We start from the raw sequence: 23,406 nt of genomic DNA on the forward strand, positions 1-23,406 counted from the left end.
TGTGTCTGTGTGTATTTGCTTTGCAATATGAATTGTTTTGTTTTACCGTCTGTAGACAGGAAGTGACGGACGAGAATATCTGTGAGCTGGCGCCACGATACACACTGTGTCTGTGTGTGTGCACGTGCGAGTGTGCGTGCGTGCGTGTGTGTGTGTGTGTGTACCCCGTGTTAAAAAAAAACCCTTATTGTACCACTGAGAGGAAACGTCGTTGGAGTTCAATAAGCTACTTCCTGTGCAGCTGACCCTAACGACCCCCCCCTCCCCCCCTAAGTTTTACACACACACACACACACACACACACACACACACACACACAGACGTCCCAGCCAGGAACATATTTCAGCTGTTGTTTCTCAAATTCCGTTTGTTTGTGTATGTATATATGTGTGTGTGTGTGTGTGTGTGTGTGTGTGTGTGTGTGTGTGGTTTTTGGGCGTGGATTAGACCCAAAACCGCCAATCACAGCCCACTCTGGCTCCAGATCTTTCCAGTTCTTTGGCCCTCGGTCTTGCGCAGATGAAGCTTCCTGAAGTGGATCTCGAACCCAGAGTTCAGTCGTCTGGCGTTCCGTCAGCTGGTGAGCGCCACCTGTCTGCGCCACGCGGTCACAGTCTCACGTCTTGGCCCGCTGGTGAGATGCAGCGTGGGTAATTTGCTGGTTTTCGCACTGCGAGAGCATGACGAAACGAGACGACGCGCTCTCTAACGAGCTGCGTTCAGGGACACCGAGAGCCCAGTCGAAACCCGGGCGCCACTCGGGAGGGCAGGAATTCACGGGACGCGATACGACGCCAAACAGGTCGGCTTGCGACCTCGGCTTCACCTAATGACTCATTGAACTGCTCCGGAGTCGGTTCAGACGGCGGTTCGTTTGACGTCCAACGAGGACGAAGGAGTCGAAGGAGTCGAAGGAGATGAAGCGAAGCTGCAGGATCAGCAGATTTTCTTTCTAAATGGAGTCTGGCACAGAGGAGCCGCGTCACTGTCTCTTTAAAAGACGGCCTGATAATGAGGTCAGAGCGGAGACACCAGCGCGAGTGTGTGTGTGTGCGCGTGTGTGCGCGTGTGTGTGTGAGAGAGTGAGAGTGAGAGCCAGACAATGAGTGTATTCATGTGTGAACTTCTCATTGAGACAAACACACAGTGTCCAGTGTGTTTGACTGTGGCCACTGTCTCAGTGCTGCAATGCCTTCTGGGTAATAATAAAAAAAAGAAAGACACTCCTCTTTCTCTCTCACTGTCTCTCTGTCTTTGTCTCGCGCACACGCACGCACGCACGCACACACACCACTGACTGACTGTCTGCAGCCTGGAAGACGACAAGTGTGTTGGACTGTTGACCTCAGGCTGTGTTCCTGTCAGCGGGAAACCACCAAACCACACTGAGATAACACGCGTGTGCGTGTGCGTGTGCGTTACACACACACACACACACACACACACACACATATACACACACTCTCACTCATAATAAATCATGTGGGTTTGATTCCACTGGTAATTCAATCACGGCAATACAACCCTAATATAAAATCAAATTAAATCAACAAATTGGCCGTCAAAGTTGGGAAATTGCAGATTTCCATGTTCTCTTACTTTCTGAGGTCAAATTATTTTGCTGATTTCCTGAAAACATATTAAAAACATACAGGTTTGTGTTTTTTTTTGCAGTCACCAAAATCCCCAACATGCGCATCAAACTAGCAACGTCTAGACAGGAAGTGATGTGACAGCGCCCCCCTCTGGGTGTCGTTACCCTGCTCCTTGCTTACGTCACGCTTCCTTCGGAACCCGTCGACCCTCCTGCCGCTGCGTCGCCACTCAAATACAGATGCTAACGCTAGCACAGCCGGCTAACACGTCAGCTTGGAGAAGGGAACAAGAACAAGAGCGCCACCGTCTGGTTGCCGCGGTTATGGACTGACTTTGAAACGCTGAGTTGCACTGCAGAGAGACGCTTTGTTTCGACTGTGACACCTAGTGGCGAGACGGTGTCGAATATCAGCCCCTTTAAGCCCTGGTGATGGATGAGAGTCGTGTGTGTGAGCTGCTTCCTGCTGTGCGTCTTCCAACTTTCACATGTGACGACAAGTAACGTGTGTGTCTGTGTGTGTGTGTGTGTGTGTGTGTGTGTGTGTGGCAGGTGAGCAGACTTCCCGTGGAGAGCTGCGAGCAGTACACCAGCTGCTCCGACTGTCTGGGATCAGGTGACCCCCACTGCGGCTGGTGCGTCCTCTACAGCAAGTAAGACTCCTTCACTTTCACCTTAAGATGAACAAAAAAAAAAAAAATATATATATATATACACACACACACATACATACATATGTATATATATATATGTATATATACATATATATACATATATATATATATACATATATATATATATATATATATATACATATATATATATATATATATATGTATATAAATAAAAATAAAACCCCAGAAAGAGGATCTGCAGTCTGCCGAGGCAGCACAGGAAGTGAGGTGCGGGGGACGATCCTGCGATAACGTGACCTTCACTATGAGATGCAGTGCGATGCAGGTTTGACGGTCCTTCCTCCCTGATCCCCGCCACAATAAAGGCACTGGACTCTGCTTCTGACAAAAAGAAAGACGTGCAGAAAAAACGCTAAATTAGTAGAATGGTGATAAACAATAAATGATTAAATAAGGATAGTAAGAATAGTAAGAATAATAAAACTATATTTTTTTCAGTGTAACATAGAAAATAATAACAATATTACACTCATTAAATACAGTGTTGGGGACAAAAGTTTTTGAGCATCTCACTCGTGCATTTTGTGATGCGCTGTGTTGCGTTCAGGATCAGTCCCCAAGTCTCCAAGTTGCACTTTAGATCAGCGCCGACATCAACAGCTGTTCCGTCCTGCCCGCGGCCGGACGATGCAACACATCCTGGACCAGAACTACAAGAATTTAGTTTTCACGTTGTGTCACATTCACACTAAACTGCAAATTCATTTCATTTGTTTGTTTCTCAGATGCATCCCAAACCTTTTGGAACACACACGCTTAAAAAAAAAAAATGACATTATTATATTATTATTATTAAAGACAATAATTGCAGTTGAATGGACTGTTATGGGTGTCCGAAAACTTTTTGTCCACTGCTGTATGTTTTCAGGTTTTTTTTTTTGGATATGAAAAGTACAAGATGTTGTACATTGGCATGTTTTTTAGCCTCTATTCCCTACAAACCTCCCTCCCCTTCCCCACCCTCCAGATGTTCCCGACAGGAGGCGTGTGACAGGTGGGAGGAGCCTCTGCACTTCAACACCAGGCTGGACCAGTGTGTGAACATCTCAGTCAGCCCCAGGAACATGTCGGTCACCTCGCCGTCCACACAGGTGTGCACACCGAACACACACACACACACACACACAAACATACACCCACACACCCTAACCCGCTGTGTGTGTGCGTGTGTCCTCAGTTGACCATCCTGGTGCAGAATGTGCCCCCGCTGGTGGGGGGGGTGTCCTGCGTCTTTGAGAACCTGACGGAGACGCCCGGCGAGGTGGCACCCGGAGGTCATGTGACCTGCATGTCCCCCTCACTGAGGGAGCTGCCGGCTCACCGCCCACTCTACGGTAGGTCTCTCACACACACACACACACACACACACACACACGCACATCGCTGATGATGCTGCTGCGGGGTGGGCGTGTCCCTCCTCCGGCGCTCTGGGCTCTGATTGGTCCCCGGCTCTGTCCTGCAGGAGAGCAGCGGGTGGTGGAGCTCAGCCTGAGGTCCACCCAGACCGGACACCAGTTCATCAGCACCAGCTTCATCTACTACAACTGCTCCGTGCTCAACTCGTAAGAATGCCCCCCACCTCGTCTTTGCCCCCCTCCCCGCCTCCATCCGCCCCTCCCATCTCCACCATCTCAACCTACTTCAGATAAACATGTTGCACTGTCACCTTTTTTTGTACTAACCGACAGAAAAACATCATAGTATCGCTTTTCAATCTGCAAAATATATTCAAGGTTCAACGCAGCTTTATTGTCAATGCTACAACATATGTAAACATATACAGAGCATTTAAAATGTTGTTATTCGGTGGCAAGGAGACCAGTAAAAAAAGTACTAAAAAAGTATAAAAGTATGAAACAGGTGTATCTCAACACAATTATTGGGCCACCACCTAAGTTTTAAGCCGCTTTCATTGTTATTCCAGTCATTGCAGCTCACTCACGGTGGCCCAACGTGGTGCTTGCTCACTATCTTTCATTCAGTTGTCTGCTTCAGCCGACCATTAACCTCACTGTCTGAAATGCCAATAAAAAAAAGTTTGCAACGGCACCCAATGGCAGCAGCGTCTGTGCAGAGTGACTGTTAATTTAAAAACACTTCATATGTACCAATAATGGATGTTTTAGCTATAAAATAGTAGTTTAAGTTAAAAAAACAACAAAAAACAGCTATTTCCTCACAACCAATGCTAATTCACGGCAGCTTTGGCGAAAAAATATATTTAGATATACTTATCAGATTTAACAGTGAAAAACGGTATCATTGTTTTTTTTCTGTCAGCTAGAATAGAAGAAATAGACAGAAAACACTTCCTGTTTACCCCAGTGATCTTTAAAGTATGTTAACACGCTGCCGAGACTTGCAAGTGGACACACACACACACACACACACACTGGTCTGTGTGTGTCACTGTTTACACCTGTCTTACCTGTCGCCTCCACCCTCCTCCCCCCCGACCAGGTGCACTTCCTGTGTGAGCAGCGTGTTTCCGTGTCACTGGTGCAAGTATCGTCACGTGTGCACCAACAACCTGCAGGACTGCTCCTTCCAGGAGGGCCGGGTCAGCAGCATGGAGGTACGTGCACGCACACGCACACGCACACGCACACGCACACACACACACACACACTGATGTCTGCCAGACCCAGTGCTTCTCAACTGGTGGAGTTATTTTTAGTACCAGTTGAAGTTGCGACCCAAATTTATTCCATTAAAATAAAAATGCGAGTCCACCTCCTGTCATATCTTGGAGGATGAGAGTCCCGCCTTAGCCACACCCCCAGCTGATCTTGGCCACGCCCACTTCCCACTGCTGAACCCCCCCCGCTCCGTGGGGCTCAGACTGACTCACCGTAGCCCCCTCACCCTTTGTCATCCCTCCATCCTGATCCCCTCATCCATCCCATCCATCCCTTCATCTCTCCATCCCTTCTCCATCATTCCATCGCCCCATCCCTCTGCATCCCCCTCCTCCTTCCTTCTCTTCCATTCCCATCCCGACATCTCTCTACCCTTCCTCCTTCTCCTCATCCCTCCATCCTCCAGCCTCATCCCCTCGTTCCTTCATGGTGGACACAGCTGAGTCAAATCAGCACCTGTGACACAGCTAAATGTCACACTTCACACGACTTTAGGACCTTCGCTGTGTGTGTGTGTGTATGTGTGTGAACCAGGGCGTAGGGCCGTGATGAAGGTCAGAGCTGCTCCTCTCTTTGCAATTACATGGTTCAGTAAACAACAGTAAAGCTTCAGGTCAACAGTGAAGGGTGCACACACACACACGCACACACACACACACACACACAGTTTGAGGCTCCTCTCACTGGTGCGTCTGGCTGAGATTTAAGCCCCGCCCTCCCGCCAGATGTAGGCGGATGCTCGTGAGTTGTTTGTTGTTTATTCGCTGCGGCCGCCACGAGTCGTGCATCACTTCCTGTACAACAACGGCCGAGCCGTTAGCTCGTTAGCATGCTAGCGCCATCCAGTGGAGAGGGTGGGGTGGGGGGGGGGTCATGGGCGTAGTTGCCACGACCCCATTGGTACCCGGTCGTCGTTAGAGGGTGACACTAACGAGACCCGATTGGCTAATTGGCTAATAGGGAATGAATAGCGGTCTAATTGACACCTCCAGTGTCCAATCACAGCAATTAGCACTGATTACACGGTAATCAGGGCGAGCGAGGATGGGAGACAGAGAGAGTCATCGTGAGTCAGCTCCAGGAAGCCGAGGGGAGAAGGCTCCTTCACAATAAGAGCACAATAAGAGCAGGTGTAACTTGAAGGAATCGCACACACAAAGGTTACATCACATCAAGGCCCCTTTAACTGCAGAGCGGACGGACGGACAGACGCTGCTCTCGCGGTTCTCCGCGGGCTCGTTAGCGCTCGGACCCACCTGACAGTTTCACACCTGCTCCAGGTGGATAAATGTCAGGCTGGCACACACACACACGCACGCACACTCATGCTGCGTCGACGAGGACGGCGCCACGATTTCACCGTCCCCCGCTGGCGTCCGCTGCGCTCCGGTCCACTTCCTGTGGAGCTGCTGGACTTCCTGTCAGTCACACGGCAATTAATTAGCGCTGTGACGCTCGTTAATAAAGGTTTCAGCCCACTGAGGGACACAGTGTGTGTGTGTGTGTGTGTGTGTGTGTGTGTGTGTGTGTGTGTGTGTGTGTGTGTGTGTGTGTGTGTGTGAGAGTGTGTGTGTGTGAGTGTGTGCGCGTGCGTGCGCGTGTGTGTGTGTGTGTTCCCAGCAGCCCTGGGCTCAAAGCTTGGATCTGTCACCAGCTGTCCATTACTGCATACACACACGCACACTCACACACACTGTGTGTGTCTGTGCTCAGTCAGTGATGACAGACTGTGATAAGTTATCTGCTTGAGTCAGCTCAGAGTGTGTGAGTGTGTGCGTGTGTGAGTGTGTGTGTGTGTAGAGAGAGTCCTCAGAAGGCCGACATCACAGCTTTGAAAGCGCCGTTTTGTCTTTTTAAATAAAGTTCTCTCTTCTGTCTTCAAAACACGTCACTTATCACTGGACTCTGACTCCGCCCCCTCACGCTGACGTCACAGTTCTTTCTCCCTGCCCTGCCTGACTGAACCCTCTCCTACTCCCTCGCTGTCTCCCCCTGCAGGGCTGCCCTCAGATCGTCCCCACCGCCGACATCCTGGTCCCGGCCGGGATGGTTCGGCCAATCACGCTGCGAGCTCGCAACCTGCCGCAGCCGCAGTCGGGCCAGAAGAACTACGAGTGCGTGTTCAGCATCCAGGGGAAGGTGCAGCGCATCCCCGCCGTGCGCTTCAACTCCTCCTGCATCCAGTGCCAGAACACCTCGGTAAGAAGGCGGAGGAGGGGGAGGGGGGGGACTACACTACCCATCATGCACTGCCACGGGCCCGCAGACAGAGGGCCTGTGGGGGAGGAGAGGGTGGCGGAGACCTTAAATAAAAACACATTTTATTAGTGAAAAGGGTCCGAGGGCGGTGGGCAGAGGCAATGACAATGGCGCAGGCGCGTGCACACACACACACACACAGACACACACACACACACACACACACACACACAGACACACACACACAAAGGGTAATGACAAACAGATGACTTCGCTCTCCCTCCTGACCTTTGTGTGTCTGTGGCTGTGACAAGTGTGCGACCCACAGGTCAAAGGTCAGCCTTCAGGTGGACGCTCGGTATCGACGTGTCTGAGTGTGATTCAAATATGTGGAACACACACACACACACACCAACTGTTGTCCATCTGCACGCACTGATTTCCTGTCCGTCATCTGTCAGCGAGCTATTGAGACATCTCACACACACGCACACGCACACGCACACACACACAGTGTGCACAAGCATACGGCTTCTGACCACAGACAGTAGTGTGGACGCGCGCAGACACACACACACGCAGATGGTCAACGTGTGTCTTAGTCTATGTGTGTATTTAATTAAGTTGCCGTTCCCAGAGGAAATTGGCCAGTTATTGCAACAGCACAGACACACACACACACACACACACACACTCTGCACAAGACGGACTCCATTCAGCCTTAAAAATAAAAGCAGCAAGTGTGTTTTTTGTCCAGGCGGAGCCTGACAGCTGCGTCGCACATCTGCAGCTAATAAAACAAAACGAAAAAAACAAAAACCACAGCATCCAATGGGTGCAGGAAGTAGTTTCTTTCACACACATACACACACAGTAGCTGCGTGTTTGGAAACAGAGCCGCAGTCTTTGTGTAGCCTAGCTGAGCAAAAAAGGCGGGGAGCAAAGGCGCTAACATGATGTGTAGCTTAGCACATAGCAGCGCTGAGCTAAATGTCGTTGGTTCCCGGCTGCGCCTCCTTCCCCTCCGTCCTCCAGGTGAGCCGTCAACAGGTCCCTCCTGTAAAATGTCCTCAGGAATCGGTGTGGTTTCTCGAGACGGAGGCGGAAATTTTGCAACAGCCTGCCAAAGAAAAAGCTGTTTTAAAACTTGGACGTTTTCGGCCACACTTTAAAAACAGTTTCAGCCTGAAGGAAGCTAACCGAACATGTGGGAGTTGACCTGAAAAACACACACACACACACACACACACACACACACACACACACACACACACACACACACACAACTGATTGATGCTGCTTGCTGGGAAATATCTTGCACACGAGGGAGGAGAGAACGGCTGTCAAAGTGTCAGCGGCATTCTGGGAAATCAGGGGCGGAGCTTCTGCTTCTTCTGCCGCCACGGCAACCAGAGGAGAGAGATACAGGATAAAAATACACACAAAAAATGTTTGAGCTGTGAGGACAAGTGAGGATTCACACACAGATACACACACACACTGTAATGACTCAGCACAGCAACACACAGTGAACAGCCAAAGATGTTCTCACTGCAGATAACACACTTCAGTCCTGGTGTGTGTGTGTGTGTGTGTTGGGCACAGCTGGCTGCTTTTAATGGAAAGTTGGTGCATTGGACACATTTACTTGATGACTCCGGTATTCCGCATAGTTTGGGTATGTGATCATCACTTTAACACACACACACACGCACACGCAGTGTTATGAATAATGTGGTCGCTACTGCAGCTCTGCAGAAAAGATTATTTTAATGCCAATAGTCTATTAATTGCAGCCGTGTGCGTGTGTGTTGCGAAGCAGTAAAACACCGGTTGGCTGGTGAAACTGTTTTTCGCTGAGGAAGGAATATATCACACTGTGACTTAATGAAAATTGGTAATTTTGTGTATGTGTGTGGTACAGTAGGATTTTACAGTAGATACTTTTGCTGAGGTCAGCTTTTACAGCTGCCACCTCTCTAGTGTGTGTGTGTGTGTGTGTGTTAATGAAATGAGGCCACAAAACTCATCAGGACACTTTCAATCTTTTAAAAGCGTTTTTTTTTTTTCCCTTCCTCATCTTTGTCTGTTAAAGTGTGTCTGTCGCCAAAGCCGCTAATGGCTTTAGCATCACTGCAGTAGCCGCACAGAGGGAACTGAGCAGTTAGACCGCTGTTCTGATAGCATCTAGCTAGCTGGCTAACACCTGCTGCTTCGTAAGCTAGATAACTAACTGAAGGCTCTCTTTGGACCGCTTCGTTTGCAAACGACCCTTAACTAGCGTGTTTTGTGTGTCCGCAGTACTGGTACGACGGCGACGAGGCCGGCGATCTCCCGGTCGACTTCTCCATCGTGTGGGACGGAGACTTCTTCATCGACAAGCCCTCGGCCATGAAAGGTAGCAGTCGGACAGTTACTGCACTGTTGTCGCTGTCGCTGCTGCAACCCAACGCTAACCCCCCCCCCCCTGACTTGTTGCTCAGCGCTGCTCTACAAGTGCGAGGCGCAGCGCTCCAGCTGCGGCCAGTGCCTCAAGGCGCCGCCGGCCTTCGAGTGCGGCTGGTGCGCCGAGACCAAGCGGTGCCTCCTGCGGCAGCACTGCCCCTCCCCCGAGCAGAACTGGATGCACCACGGCCGCCACAACCTGCGCTGCAGCCACCCGCGCATCTCCAGGGTAGGGAGTCAAATCCGCAGCCTCCTCCACCACCACCTCCCTCAGCCCCTCCTCCACCTGCTCGTCACCGTCGAAGGGTCGTTAGCGTTGCGTTTGCTAATTAGAAATGCGCATGCTATTTTGTTAGCTCTTTCTTCTTAGTCAAGTGCAGGGGTGGGCAAAAGTTTTGAGCGGAAAAACCTTTTAGCAATATTTGAGAGGTTTTTCTAAGTTTAGGTGTTTCCATTACCAATTTTTTTATCGCAATATTTAGGTTTTGTGCAATTCTTGGGGTAATGGAAACGCAGCTCCTGACAAAAGAGGTGGACACATTTCACTGAATTCACATTCTTGTTAATTAGCGTAACGGAAACATTTAGCTAACAGCAACGTTTCTGACGCTTTAGCATGTTATGCTAAAAACCCGTTGGAGGCTAAAAGTTCAGTTCTTGATCTCCTGCTAACTCCTCCCCCTCACGGCAGATCCACCCCCTGACGGGCCCCCGTGAGGGTGGGACGCTGGTGACCATCGAGGGCGAGAACCTGGGCCTGCAGGTGAAGGAGATCAGTCACGTGCAGGTGGCGGGCGTGCGCTGCAACACGGTCACCTCGCAGTACGTCAGCGCCGAGCGCATCGTGTGCGACATGGCCGAGGCGCTGCTCCCTCACTCCCCCGGTGGCCCCGTCGAGCTCTGCATCGGCGTCTGCAGCGCAGACTTCCGCACCCTCTCCACGCAGACCTACTCCTTCGTGGTGAGTTTGTCTTTTTTAAGCTGCCGGAAGCCGTCCAATGGGGAGCTTCGTCTCAGTTGCGGATTTTTTTTCTCCTCCTCCTCCTCCTTCTCCTCCTTTCTGTCCCCTTTCCGGCCTCCTCATTCTACTCCCCTTCCCTCTTCTCCATCCTCTTATTCCATCGCTCCCCCTTCCTCTCTTCTTCCTCCTTCTCCCCCCACTTCTCCTCATTCTCCTCCTCTCCTCCTCCTGCTCCCGTACTCCTCTCTGTTTTCCTCCTCCTCTGCCCCTCTTCCTCCTCCTACTTCCCCTGTTTTCCTCCTCCTCCTCCTCCTTTCTCCCCCTTTCCTGCTGCTTCCTCTCCAACTGCTACTCCACCTTCTCTTCTTTCCAATCCCTCTCTTCCCTCTCCTCCTCCTCTTCCTCCTCCACCACCAATTCCCCTCCTCCCCTCCCTCCTCTTCCTCTTCACTCCCCCTCCTCCCCCTCCAGAGCCCCTCCTTCGCCAGGGTCCGTCCAGACAGGGGTCCGGTCTCCGGTGGCACCAGGTTGACGGTGACGGGCCGCCACCTGGACGCCGGCAGCAGCGTCAATGTTTTCATCGACAAGGAGGAGTGCCTCTTCGTCAAGTCAGTGTCGTCACCGCTGCGTCGTCGCACAACAGGAAACACAACAGCAAACCTCCTCTAACCTCCACCCGTCCGCCCCCTACAGGCGAACCAATCGGGAAATAGTGTGCATCACCCCCGGCTCGCTGTCGGGCCCTGGCCCCGCCTCCATCCGCCTGATGATTGACAGGGCCGAGGTGACCAACCCAGACGCCAAGTACAGCTACAGCGAGGACCCCACCATCAGCGGCGTGGAGCCCAGCTGGACCATCCTCAAGTACTGGACCCCCCCCCCCCTCCCAGTCTGATCCACCAGCCAATCAGAGCCCAGAACCTGACCGTGCATCTGTGTCTGTGTCTGTGTGTGTCTCCACAGCGGCAGCACGGTGATCACGGTGACGGGAACCAACCTGTTGACCATCCAGGAGCCCAAAGTCAGAGCCAAGTACGGCGGCGTGGAGACCGTCAACGTGAGCCACCGCCGCTTTCTCGACGTTTCTTTTATATATGCATCGAGAACTTCAGGGTCTCACTTCCTCTTTCTGTCCGTCTGCAGTTCTGCACCGTGGTCAACGACAGCACCATGACCTGTCTGGCACCGGGTCTGATCTACGGCAAGCCACACCCACCAGAGGGGGCGCTGCACCCCGACGAGTTCGGCTTCATCTTCGACCAGGTAGCTGCCGGCGCACAGACACACACACACACACACACACACACACACACACTGACCCACTGTATCTCGCCACCACCACCGTAGGTCTCCTCCCTGCTGGTCCTGAACTCCACCCCCTTCACCCACTACCCCAACCCGACCTTTGACCCCCTGGGGAACGCCGGCATCCTGGAGGTGAAGCCGGGATCTCCCATCATCCTCAAGGTGAAACCGAGCGGCCGCGACTCTTCTTCATGAAATAAAGTCACCGGAGAACTTTATTGACACCTGGCCGTGTTTTGACCCCCCCCCTGCAGGGTAAGAACCTGATCCCTGCTGCCCCCGGCAACAACCGACTGAACTACACCGTGCTGATCGGGGAGTCGCCGTGTCTGCTGACCGTGTCGGAGAACCAGCTGCTCTGTGATTCGCCGGATCTGACCGGGGAGCAGCGAGTCATGGTGAGCCCCGCCCACCAGCCACCAGAAGTAAAGAGTGAAGGATGAATCAGGGGCTGTGTCTCAACTCAGGGTCTGCATCCTTCGAAGCACGCATTTGAAGGCCAGTTGTCCCAATTCCCAAAAATCTGAAGGACGCTCCAAATGCGTACTCGGAATGCGCCCTACTTTTAGCCAATTTGAAGGATACACCTTCGCGTCCTTCTATATCCCAGGATGCAGCTGAAATTAGCGGCATCTACTGGCAAAGACATGACGTATAAATTTAAGTATTGAAATTTCACATAAAATATTCAGTTTTTAATGTAGGGTTTTTACTTATTTGAACATCCAACGCCATCGTTAGATGGCGAACCAATGGTTAGCTTGATGCTATAAAACCGTCACTTCCGGGGTTGGCCAGCAGGAGGGAACGGCGGTGACACAACCAGGAAATACGCCGAAGGCTAGACCGTCCTGTGTGGTGACCCGGGAGGCGGGGCTTGGGTTCGTCCTTCTCGGCCGGGTCCTTCGAAGGATGCTTCCTTCTGACGGAGGACGCTTCCTTCGAAGGATGCAGACCCTGAATTGAGACACAGCCAGGGAGTATAGAGGAGTGAGGAAACGGGAAGTAAAAGGAGCGAGGAAACAGGAAGTAAAGAGGAGGGACGAAACAGGAAGTAAGAAGGAGAGAGGGGGCGGTAGAGGAGGAAGGTACAGAGGAAACAAACAGGTGAAGGGGGCGGGGGGTTGAGAGTCATCAGGTGGCGCCCCAGGGCATCATGGGTAATTGGTCTGATGTCACAGCTGATGTTCAAAGGGTTCCGCAGCGGCAGCAGCAGCAGCTGCGGCCGAAGCTATTGATATATTATTAATATCATTAATACCTCATCAATAGCGTCTGAGCGACCGCACGTCCATCCACCCATCCGTCTCATCCATCCATCATTTATTCATCCGCCAGGTCGCTCAAACCCTCCTTTTATCTGCTCGGTAGCTATTTATCAATAGCGATATTTATAACCGTCGAGTACAGGTGTGGGCAAACTATGGTCCGGGGGCCCATATGCGGCCCATCAAGTTGGACTTTGCTTTTGTTTATTTTCAATTGGCATTAAAAGTAAAACGTAAAACGTTTTCTACATATCGCATCATAGATTATTTTTTTTTCTCCTGTGGCTGTGTTACTGTTGGAATTTAAATCGGAAGCCTGCAAATAAAAATAAAATTATTTTGAATGTTTTTATTTACATTTTATTTATGTCAATGATTTTGCGTGAGCGCAATGCTACGTTGCGTTGTGTTCAGGCGCTGACTGTGACCGTGCCTTTCAGATCCTGGTGGGCGGGCTGGAGTACTCGCCCGGGACGCTGCACATCTATTCGGACTCGGCGCTGACGCTGCCCGCCATCATCGGCATCGGCGCCGGCGGCGGCGTGCTCCTCATCGCCATCATCGCCGTGCTCATCGCCTACAAGAGGAAGACGCGTGACGCCGACCGCACGCTCAAGCGGCTGCAGCTGCAGATGGACAACCTGGAGAGCCGGGTGGCGCTAGAGTGCAAGGAGGGTACGTCTGCTAGCCTGCCCGGGGGCGGGGGGGGGAACGTGCTGAAGCGAGGGGGTTGGCAAGCTCTGGCCCGTGGGCCTAATTTGGCCCTGCTGTATCGTTATATTTGGCCCGCGAGGCAATACTGAAATGACTACCAGAGCCAGCCTGCTGGTGTTATACAGCACTTGTACCGCTAATACTACAAATCCCAGAATGCTCTGCTCAATCGGGACGGAACATTTGTTAACTGATATTATTATTATGATTTAATTGCTCTGTTGCTGTTATTTTATTTTAAAATTCATTTTCAGCCCGTGGAAAAAAGTCGCTGTTGAAATCAGATGGCTGGGGGAAAAAAACAAAAAAACAGGCATACGATTTTTATTGAAATTTGATTTTTCTTCCTTCCTTCTTTTTTTGTTGCTTCCTCCATTCCTTCCTTCTTTACTACGTACCTTCATTGTTTCCTTCCTTCCCTCCTTCCGTCCTTCTTTCCTTCCTTTCCTCCTTCTTTCCTTCCTTCCTTCCAATTCTTCCTTCCCTCCTTTCTTCCTTCCTTCCCTCCTTCCTTGCTTCCTACCATCCCATCCTCCTCCACCGCCGCAGCCTTCGCTGAACTCCAGACCGACATCCAGGAGCTGACCAACGACATGGACGGCGTGAAGATCCCCTTCCTGGAGTACCGCACCTACACCATGAGGGTGATGTTCCCCGGCATCGAGGAGCACCCGGTCCTCAAGGAGCTGGACGTAGGAACACACACACACACACACACACACACACACACCTTCTCCTCAGGGTTCTGCTCCACTGTCTGCTGCTAACTACCTGCGTGTCCACCTCCACAGTCTCCGGCCAACGTGGAAAAGGCCCTGCGCCTCTTCAGTCAGCTGCTGAACAACAAGATGTTCCTGCTGACCTTCATCCACACCCTGGAGGCCCAGCGCTCCTTCTCCATGAGGGACCGGGGCAACGTGGCCTCGCTGCTGATGGCCGCCCTGCAGGGGAGGATGGAGTACGCCACAGTGGTGCTGAAGCAGCTGCTGGCCGACCTGATCGAGAAGAACCTGGAGAACCGGAACCATCCCAAGCTGCTGCTGAGGAGGTGGGTTCCTCGGGGGAAGCACGGACCCCGCAGAACACATGTGCTGTCGGGGGAAGGGAAGGCTCACCTGGGTGTGTGTGTGTGTGTGTGTGTGTGTGTGTGTGTGTGTGTTTGCAGAACGGAGTCCGTGGCTGAGAAGATGCTCACCAACTGGTTCACCTTCCTGCTGCACCGCTTCCTCAAGGTGGGTGAAGGTTCTTCTTCTTCTTCTTCTTCTTCTTCTTCTTCTTCTACTTCTTCTCCTTCTTCTTCTTCTTCTTCTTCTTCTTCTTCTTCTTCTTCTTCTTCTTCCCTCCTGCTTCCACCAAACCGCCCAGGATCCAATATGACGGCCCATTCAGTTCAATGTAGTCGCTGAAAAAGTTTTTAGGCCCATAGGTCCCATAGTGCACTTCACGCATGCCGCCGTAACTCCCATGACGCATCTGGACGCATCAGCCAATCAGAACGAGCTGAGACACAGCAGCGCGTACAACACTGTGTGGTCACGCTGGGAATAGACTGGTGATTTTCTGGCCTTTATACATTTTTTTTTTTTTTTTTTTTTTGAAAGACTAAAAGACCATGACTGCAAAATCTGCAATTGAAAGATTTATTATGCACCGCATTTCAGGTCACAGTCGTCCTGACAGCCGTTTTAGAGGTCTATGTTTTTGTATTGCCCTCTATCGGGAAAATTGCTTTTTGGCTGCAGTACCTCTGAGTGACCACTGGGGCAAAATCGGCGCGCCACCATATTGGCAGTCCGGTATCTAGTTCTTCTAATACATCCATCTCCCCTTAACCTGTCAGGCTCCTCCCCCCTCATCCATTCAGCCAATGAAATCGTCAAAAAAAAATTAAATCTGTGTTTTGAACGTGACTCGACTTGTCCGGCGCCACCCCTCGCTCACTTTCTGTCTGCTCGTGTCACTTCCTGCCAGGAGTGCGCCGGCGAGCCCCTCTTCATGCTCTACTGCGCCATCAAACAGCAAATGGAGAAAGGGCCCATCGACGCCATCACGGGCGAGGCCCGCTACTCGCTGAGCGAAGACAAACTCATCAGGCAGCAGATCGACTACAAGCAGCTGGTAACGCACACACACACACACACACACACACACACACACACACACACACACTGAATTAGGATCTCAGGTCCGATCTGATGTGGTCGATGTCGGTCACAGTGACTTCATGTTGCTGCTTCGCCCCCTGCAGCCTTTTATGACATCATCAGCAGGGTGACAGCAGGGTCACTATTAAAATACCAGAAAGAAAAGAAGAGAGAGAAAATACTTTTTTGTTTATTTTCATTTTGATTAAACAGGAACAACAGTCAACTGATGGCTGATTAAAGCGTCTGTTTGAAAAATTTAAAGGACCCTGTTGACTCTAAAAAGAGAAGTGTGAATCATCTAGTGGCTAGCTGCTGTAGTTGCTAAAAATAAAGAACTGTCTCCTTTTCATTTTTGTTCTTCTTTTATATTTAGCCTCAATTTTTTTTTTTCAAATAAATGACAGCAACAATGTCAGTCGGCGGCCATATTGCCGCTCCGCCATGTTGTTTCTACGGAAGCCCAGAAGGGGGTTTTACTCTTGACGGTCACAGCTGGGACGTCAGATTGTAGAATTCTTGTTTCCTGCAGTACCTTTCTCTGACCACTAGATCAATCTCCCACACCTCCCTCTCTCTCAGACGCTGATGTGCATCCCTCCGGAGGGCGAGGCCGGGACGGAGGTGCCGGTCAAGGTGCTGAACTGTGACACGGTGACTCAGGTCAAGGACAAACTGCTGGACGCCGTCTACAAGGGGATCCCCTTCTCCCAGAGGCCCCAGGCCGACGACATGGACCTCGGTAACCACCCAGAGACGCCCTGGTTGAGGGCTTTCAAGAGGGTCACACCCCCTCAAAGTTTTAGCATCAGAAGCTAACAAATGAAGAAAACACTCGGCGGGGAGTGGCTACCTAGCGCAGGGGTGGACAAAGGTTTTGACTGGTGGGGCCACAGTGGCCTGTAAAATTTGTCAGAGGGGGCCGGAGCAGGAGCAGATGGATCGAGTCCTTTGGTGACCCAACTCACAGGAGGAAAAAACATATCATGGGATATGTAGAAAACGTGCTTAAATGTTAGTTGAAAATGAACACAAGCAAAGTTACAACAAAATATGTCTTTGCAGCCCCAATGTATTTCACTTTTTTATTGAAATTACCCTCAAAACACTGAAAAATGTGATAAAAGCAATAATATAGCAGCAATAAAATACAATATTTCACGACTTACTGACTACTAATATAATTTCTTCAAGTTCTGCGGGCCGGATTAGAAAGCTGAACGGGATGCAAATGGTCCCCAGGCCGAAGTTTGCCCACGCCTGAGCTAGCGCCATCTTGAGGTCAATGCGAGTGTGGGAAATCACCCACCACTCGTTATATGTGGCTAAATGTAAAGTGCACTCATTAGCCAAACTCATGAAGAAAAACATTCAGACCTCTCTGCGGCGTTAATGGCGGCATCGCGGTCGCACTATTAAAATGTCCCTTCGGCAGGTGGCAATGAATATATTAATGATTATATGTAAGAATTAATTTACACGTTTGTATGGATATTTGTGACGGGTACAAGTTATGCTAAACGCCTTCCCACATTAAGAAAAGAACGCTGGCCTTTTATACCTACCTGGCGCAGTGGAACCCATAGAACCCATTGTGGCCCACCAGTCAAAAAGTTTGCCCGCCCCCTGCCCTATACAGTGTGTTTGGGGGCGATCTCGGACTCGGCCTGCGCGTTGGCGGTGGGAGGGGGCGGGGCTTATGAGCTCAGAGTGTCGACCAACCGGCCGTGTCTGTCCTCAGAATGGCGGCAGGGTCGACTGACCAGGATCATCCTGCAGGACGAGGACGTGACCACCAAGATCGAGAGCGACTGGAAGAGACTCAACACGCTGGCGCACTACCAGGTAGCTACCCGCGCGCACGTGCACACACACACACACACACACACACCGTATACTTGCTCAATTGCAGGGCTCCAAACTAACTTTTTTTTTTAGCACAGTGGCGCCCCCTAACCTAACATTTTTGGGAATACACAGAAACTCTAGGGGGCGCCACTGTACGTAAATGGCCTTGCAAAGTAAATATTCACAGTTCCTCTCATTTTCACTCTATTACTGATAAATACTTTGGCAAAGAATACCGGGACAATATGGTTTTACATTCCTCAAACTTCTGACCTGCAAATAGATCAAACGTTTGTCAGCAACAAAACGTATTGATTATATGATCTGAAGCTACCCCTCCCACTCCTCCCCCCCCCACTCCCGTCACCCGCCCGTCAGCACATCGGGTGCAGCTGAAGGACTTCTGGGTCTTTATCAGCCACGTGTGATGGTATCAGGATCAGCTGGACCGCCTCCCACCGCCGGCTGAACGGTTGATTAGCCAGCTGATTGGCTGATCCACTGATGTGACTCTGTATCTGTGTGTGTGTGTGTGTGTGTGTGTGTGTGTGTGTGTGCCTGCCAGGTCACCGACGGTTCGCTGGTGGCGCTGGTCCAGAAGCAGGTCTCCGCCTACAACATCGCCAACTCCTTCACCTTCACCAGATCTCTGAGCAGATACGGTACGGCTCTCACAGGCACACACACGCTCAGCATCAGCACTGACCATTGTGTCTCTGTGTGCATGTGCAGGTGTAACAGAGTTGAAACTAACACCACCATTTCTTACATTTTTCATTATTTTGTACTGTGAATTTATCTAATTTAGTTATTTTGTGTATTTTATTTGGTAAAACACTTTGCCGCAGAACCACTTTTTTGTTCCCCCGAGTTCCCGTTGCTCCGTGGGGTTGCCGCAGCCGCACCAACTTTCCCTCACTGTGCCGTGACAAGAAGACTAATAACCTGTCTATTGTTACACAGATGCTGAATGAATAAATGATTGAGTGTGGTGTGGAGATAAACCATTCGCTGAATGATCTGCGCCCTAAGCAGAAGTCACATCTTTCACAACAGAGTCGCTGCTGCGGACGTCCAGCAGCCCGGACAGCCTGCGGTCCAGGGCACCAATGATCACGCCGGACCAGGAGACGGGGACCAAACTGTGGCACCTGGTGAAGAACCACGAGCACAGCGACCAGCGGGAAGGAGACCGTGGCAGCAAGATGGTGTCGGAGATCTACCTGACCAGGCTGCTGGCCACCAAGGTGCAATAGCGCTGAGACGACACCAGCCAGTGTGCCTAATAGCCCTGGGGTCCCCACCCCCTTATATTTTGCTTTGAGGCTTTCATGGGGTCTCAAGTGTTTCGCACACTGACACTAGCGCTAGTTAGCGTGTGGTAGCAGCAATTTTGATCGAGTTTGTCTGATTCGAACAACTTATTTTTTCTTTGCCCTCCCACCACCAGGGGACGCTGCAAAAGTTTGTGGACGACCTGTTTGAGACGGTCTTCAGCACCGCCCACCGAGGCTCCGCCTTGCCCCTGGCCATCAAGTACATGTTCGACTTCCTGGACGAGCAGGCGGACAAGCGTCAGATCAGCGACCCGGACGTCCGGCACACCTGGAAGAGCAACTGGTGAGGAGTCAACTGGCCTGCGGGTGGCGCTGCTGCCGAGCTTTCCCCCCCCCTGGCTAACACTCCCTGTCCCTGTCCTCCAGCCTTCCTCTCAGGTTCTGGGTGAACGTCATCAAGAACCCGCAGTTTGTGTTTGACATCCACAAGAGCAGCATCACCGACGCCTGCCTGTCGGTCGTCGCTCAGACCTTCATGGACTCGTGTTCCACCTCGGAGCACCGGCTGGGCAAGGACTCGCCCTCCAACAAGCTGCTCTATGCCAAGGACATCCCCAACTACAAGAGCTGGGTGGAGAGGTAGCCAACCAGCACGCGCGTTAATCGCACACAGTAACCCTGTAACCCTGTAACCGTGGGAGCTTCACCTGCTTGCCAGCTCCCGATTCATATCTACGAATGTCAGCTGCTGAAATATCAAAACACTGCAGCGAATAAATGAAACTTAACAATAGGGATTGGAGAGGTAGCTAAACGCTAATCAGCTGTTCATGTCTTGACTGGAGAGGCAGACATCATGCTAACCAGCCCAAAAAGTAATATAAATGCTTCATAAAGAGCTACGCAGTCCACTACAACATCACTTTGAATGGTCGCTAACAATGCTAATACAGTGCTAACCAGCGCAAAGTCAACTGCTGAAAATACAGTGCAGCGATGCAGCTAGCATGCTTGCCAGGTGGGAAATGTTTTTCTTAGTTGAAGACACCCGAAACGGGTTAGGGTTTAAGGATAAAGGAACGTCGTTAGCGGTTCATGCTAACGCGTCCGCCTCGCTGCCCCCTGCAGGTACTACAGGGATATCGCCAAAATGCCGAGCATCAGCGATCAGGACATGGACGCCTACCTGGTGGAACAGTCGCGCCTCCACGGCACCGAGTTCAACACGCTGAGCGCGCTCAGTGAGCTCTACTTTTACATCAACAAGTACAAGGAAGAGGTGAGTGGGCGGGGCTAAACCAGCGATAGGAGGACTTTCTTTTTAAGTAACACAACGACTTTTTGTATTTTCACTCATCAAGTTCCCCTAATACAAAAACTAGCTTAGATGAAAGGACAGACTTTGTGGTTGTGTGGTAGCGGCGCCACCTTCCGGATCCGGCGTGACTCGACTTCTCTCCCGTGTCCCCCCCCCCCCGCAGATCCTGACGGCGCTGGACCGGGACGGCTACTGTCGCAAACACAAACTGAGGCACAAACTGGAGCAAGCCATCAACCTGATGTCCGGGAGCAGCTGAGAGGAGGGGCAGGGGGCGGGGCTAACAGACTGACTGATGGACCGATGGACGGGTGGCCACGGTGGGGGAGGGGGAAGGGGAAGGGCGGGAGAGATATGAAGAGGGGCGGGGGGCGGGGGGGGGGGGGGTTTAATTAACACAAGGGCATTTTAGTTCTACTCTGAATGAACTGTGTGAGCAGCCGGACGGTCGGCCGGAGGAACCACAGCCGCGACCCCTCAGCCAATCGCCGCGTACCAGGAAGTGACCCGGGCCGACGGGTTGGACTGGAGGTCTCGTCACCTGACCAGCTCGGTCCTCGAGCGCCGACCCCGGAGGAGGGGCGCAGGGGAGGGGGAGGAGCCTAAAGATACACCTGAGAGTTTTTTCTTGAACTCCACGCAGGTGTTTTCAGGGATGATCATGGCGGGCGGGGGAGGGGCACGCGGCTGTGGAATCCACGGGCCGACGGTGGTGGAGTCCGGTTGCTAGCCACCAAAAAACGGAGGCGGGGCCTAACCAGGTGTGATGGCCGCCCGGTCAAGGAAAAAGTCTGCAGAACCCTGGAAGCAGAGCTGCTCTCGGAAAGAAGGACGGAAGGACGACAGGCGTCAGAGGTCGGAGGTCGGGGAGGTCGACCGACTGTTGGGCCTCGTCCGGACGCAGCAGAACCACTCAACTTATTTTCTCTCTGGACAATCACTCTGGACCACAGCACACTGAGCCCGATGCCTACTGACACTACGACCACTTCCTGTGTCCATCACCCCCCCCGACAAACCCCACCTCCTTTCCCTCAACCCCGACTTCCTGTTCCCCAATTTACCACTTCCTGTTTTCTACCTACCCCTCTGTCCTTCCCTCCCTCCGTCTTTATACTCTCTCTTCTTTGGCCCTAAGCCCCTCCCCCGTCATGTCATTAGCCAGTCGTACTGGCCCCACCCACCCCTCCTGGCCGTCCCATTGGCCAGGACAACTTTAGTAATGTACTGCCCGACCAATCAAGACTGTGGAAATATTGTGAATAACAGGAGCGAAGAAAAAAAAAACAACAACCCAGAGTTACGTTTTGAATACATTCCAGCACAGGTTGACCCAGTCAGACCAGAACCAAGCAGGGAGAACTGGGTTCTGGGTTCAGTCGGCCGACTGAACTGGTTCTTCTACGTTGCACACACACACACACACACACACACACACACACACAGCCATGCTAACCGTGCCCAGGGGAAAATACTGTGCAGAGCTATAAGCCCAGTGCCATGTAAAGACCGGATCAGAACTAGACCGGACTCGGACCAAAACCAAGCTGGAGTAGAGTTTTAAACCGGACTGAAGAACTTCTTTGAAGACTTGTGGCCATAAATGTACACAAATAAAGGACAAGAACAAGAAGAGGAAGAAGAAAAAAACAAAAAAAAAGAAAGATAATAATAACAATAATGATAATAGTGACGATAAATTATAAAAGTTGGAGCGGGAAAATAATAATAGAAAAGGAATGGAGCAAAAAATAATAAAAAATAAAAAAATGAAATATTGAAATGTTAACGTATACGAACTTTGTGGATTTGACCGTGTGGAGCCGAACTACTTGTACAAAGATGAACTTTACATCAGTCTGGAGGAGGACGAAGAGCCTGCAGACGGATCGGGGAGCCGGGCCGGACCGGAACAGAGCAGCGTGGACCAGATTGGACTGGACCGGACTGGACCGGTCCAGTATCAGCTGGTCAGTGGAAAGACAAACTGGACTTGTTGGGTTTTTTTTTTTTTTCTCAGATGTTTTTACCTTGAAAGACTCTTTGACTTTTGACCTGCTCGGGACTCTGTTCACGCGTTGACCCCACGCTCGGCGGAGCTTCTCTGCCTGCCTCCCCCCGCCCACCCTCCTCCTCCTCTAGGTGGGGGGGGCTGAGGGTCGGGGGGGGTCTGTCTGTCGGCTCTCCGCAGCGCCATAAAGCTACACAGCACCTTTTTCATTGTTTTTTGCGTTTTATTTTTTATTTTTTGCAGTTTCTCGCTGTTGTTTCACTCGTTGTTTGAATCTTTGGGGCCAAAAAGGACCCGAGTGAGGAAGAGGAGGAGGAGGAAGAGGAAGAGGAGGAGGGGGGTCCTGATGAAAGACTGCCTTTGAAATTATTGACTATAGAACAGGGAGGCAAGCCACTACCGACACCATCGCCATCCTGTGTGTGCGTGTGTGTGTGTGTGTGCGTGTGCGTGTGATGCGGTGAACGTCCAGCCGTTGAATCTGTGATTTTATCTGCAGCTGAATTAAAAAAACAGATTTTTTTGACAGTCACAGCGATTTGGATGAGGGGGTGGGCGGGAATTTGAAATCAGCTGATCGGAATCTTCGACACTTCCCTAAAAAAATCTCCTCCAGCATCCCCTTCATCTTTGGGGAGAAATGGGAAAGAGAAACATGAGACGACCTCCTCTCATCTCGAAGTGAGCAGATGAAGACGAGGAGCGTCCTCGTCTCCTTCTTTTTTTTTTGGATGGGGGAAGTTTTGCGTCAGCAGGCGGGGGTGCAGGGAGGGAGGGAGAGAGGGAAGGAGGGATGGCGGGGAGACAGTGAGGAGAAAGAGGAGGTGGAACAGGAGCAGGAAGAGGAGGAAGAGGAGGAGGAAGTAGACGTTGGCGCAGCGAGGTCAGATGGTGTTGCAGCGCGAGAGGAAGGAGACTCCAGTGGAATACTGAGCGCAACAGCCAGCGGGGGAGTCGGCCTCACCCATCCATCACAGGGGCAGGGGGA

General features: G+C 51.4%; 1 protein-coding gene across 1 annotated transcript in view; it reads left to right on the plus strand.

The window, feature by feature from the left end:
- Window positions 1-20,727, plus strand: part of plxna3 (plexin A3) — a 56,114-nt gene extending 35,387 nt beyond the window's left edge. The window contains exons 8-35 of the mRNA XM_076026743.1: window positions 2,147-2,247; window positions 3,257-3,380; window positions 3,467-3,623; window positions 3,752-3,851; window positions 4,750-4,864; window positions 6,927-7,127; window positions 9,429-9,525; window positions 9,611-9,801; window positions 10,264-10,533; window positions 11,005-11,141; window positions 11,227-11,397; window positions 11,497-11,590; window positions 11,677-11,796; window positions 11,881-12,000; window positions 12,093-12,236; window positions 13,547-13,781; window positions 14,370-14,512; window positions 14,612-14,868; window positions 14,986-15,052; window positions 15,792-15,938; window positions 16,547-16,706; window positions 17,706-17,809; window positions 18,378-18,474; window positions 18,869-19,059; window positions 19,263-19,432; window positions 19,516-19,728; window positions 20,218-20,368; window positions 20,571-20,727. Coding sequence (XP_075882858.1) covers window positions 2,147-2,247; window positions 3,257-3,380; window positions 3,467-3,623; window positions 3,752-3,851; window positions 4,750-4,864; window positions 6,927-7,127; window positions 9,429-9,525; window positions 9,611-9,801; window positions 10,264-10,533; window positions 11,005-11,141; window positions 11,227-11,397; window positions 11,497-11,590; window positions 11,677-11,796; window positions 11,881-12,000; window positions 12,093-12,236; window positions 13,547-13,781; window positions 14,370-14,512; window positions 14,612-14,868; window positions 14,986-15,052; window positions 15,792-15,938; window positions 16,547-16,706; window positions 17,706-17,809; window positions 18,378-18,474; window positions 18,869-19,059; window positions 19,263-19,432; window positions 19,516-19,728; window positions 20,218-20,368; window positions 20,571-20,666 — 4,173 coding nt within the window. The 3' untranslated portion in view covers window positions 20,667-20,727. The remainder of the gene's footprint in view (window positions 1-2,146; window positions 2,248-3,256; window positions 3,381-3,466; window positions 3,624-3,751; window positions 3,852-4,749; window positions 4,865-6,926; window positions 7,128-9,428; window positions 9,526-9,610; window positions 9,802-10,263; window positions 10,534-11,004; window positions 11,142-11,226; window positions 11,398-11,496; window positions 11,591-11,676; window positions 11,797-11,880; window positions 12,001-12,092; window positions 12,237-13,546; window positions 13,782-14,369; window positions 14,513-14,611; window positions 14,869-14,985; window positions 15,053-15,791; window positions 15,939-16,546; window positions 16,707-17,705; window positions 17,810-18,377; window positions 18,475-18,868; window positions 19,060-19,262; window positions 19,433-19,515; window positions 19,729-20,217; window positions 20,369-20,570) is intronic.
- Window positions 20,728-23,406: the final 2,679 nt, after the last annotated feature.

This window comes from Nelusetta ayraudi, unplaced genomic scaffold (assembly GCF_046127955.1).
Source record: "Nelusetta ayraudi isolate G7.1 ecotype Tasmania unplaced genomic scaffold, CSIRO-AGI_Nayr_v1 ptg000019l, whole genome shotgun sequence".
Taxonomy (NCBI): Eukaryota; Metazoa; Chordata; class Actinopteri; order Tetraodontiformes; family Monacanthidae; genus Nelusetta; species Nelusetta ayraudi.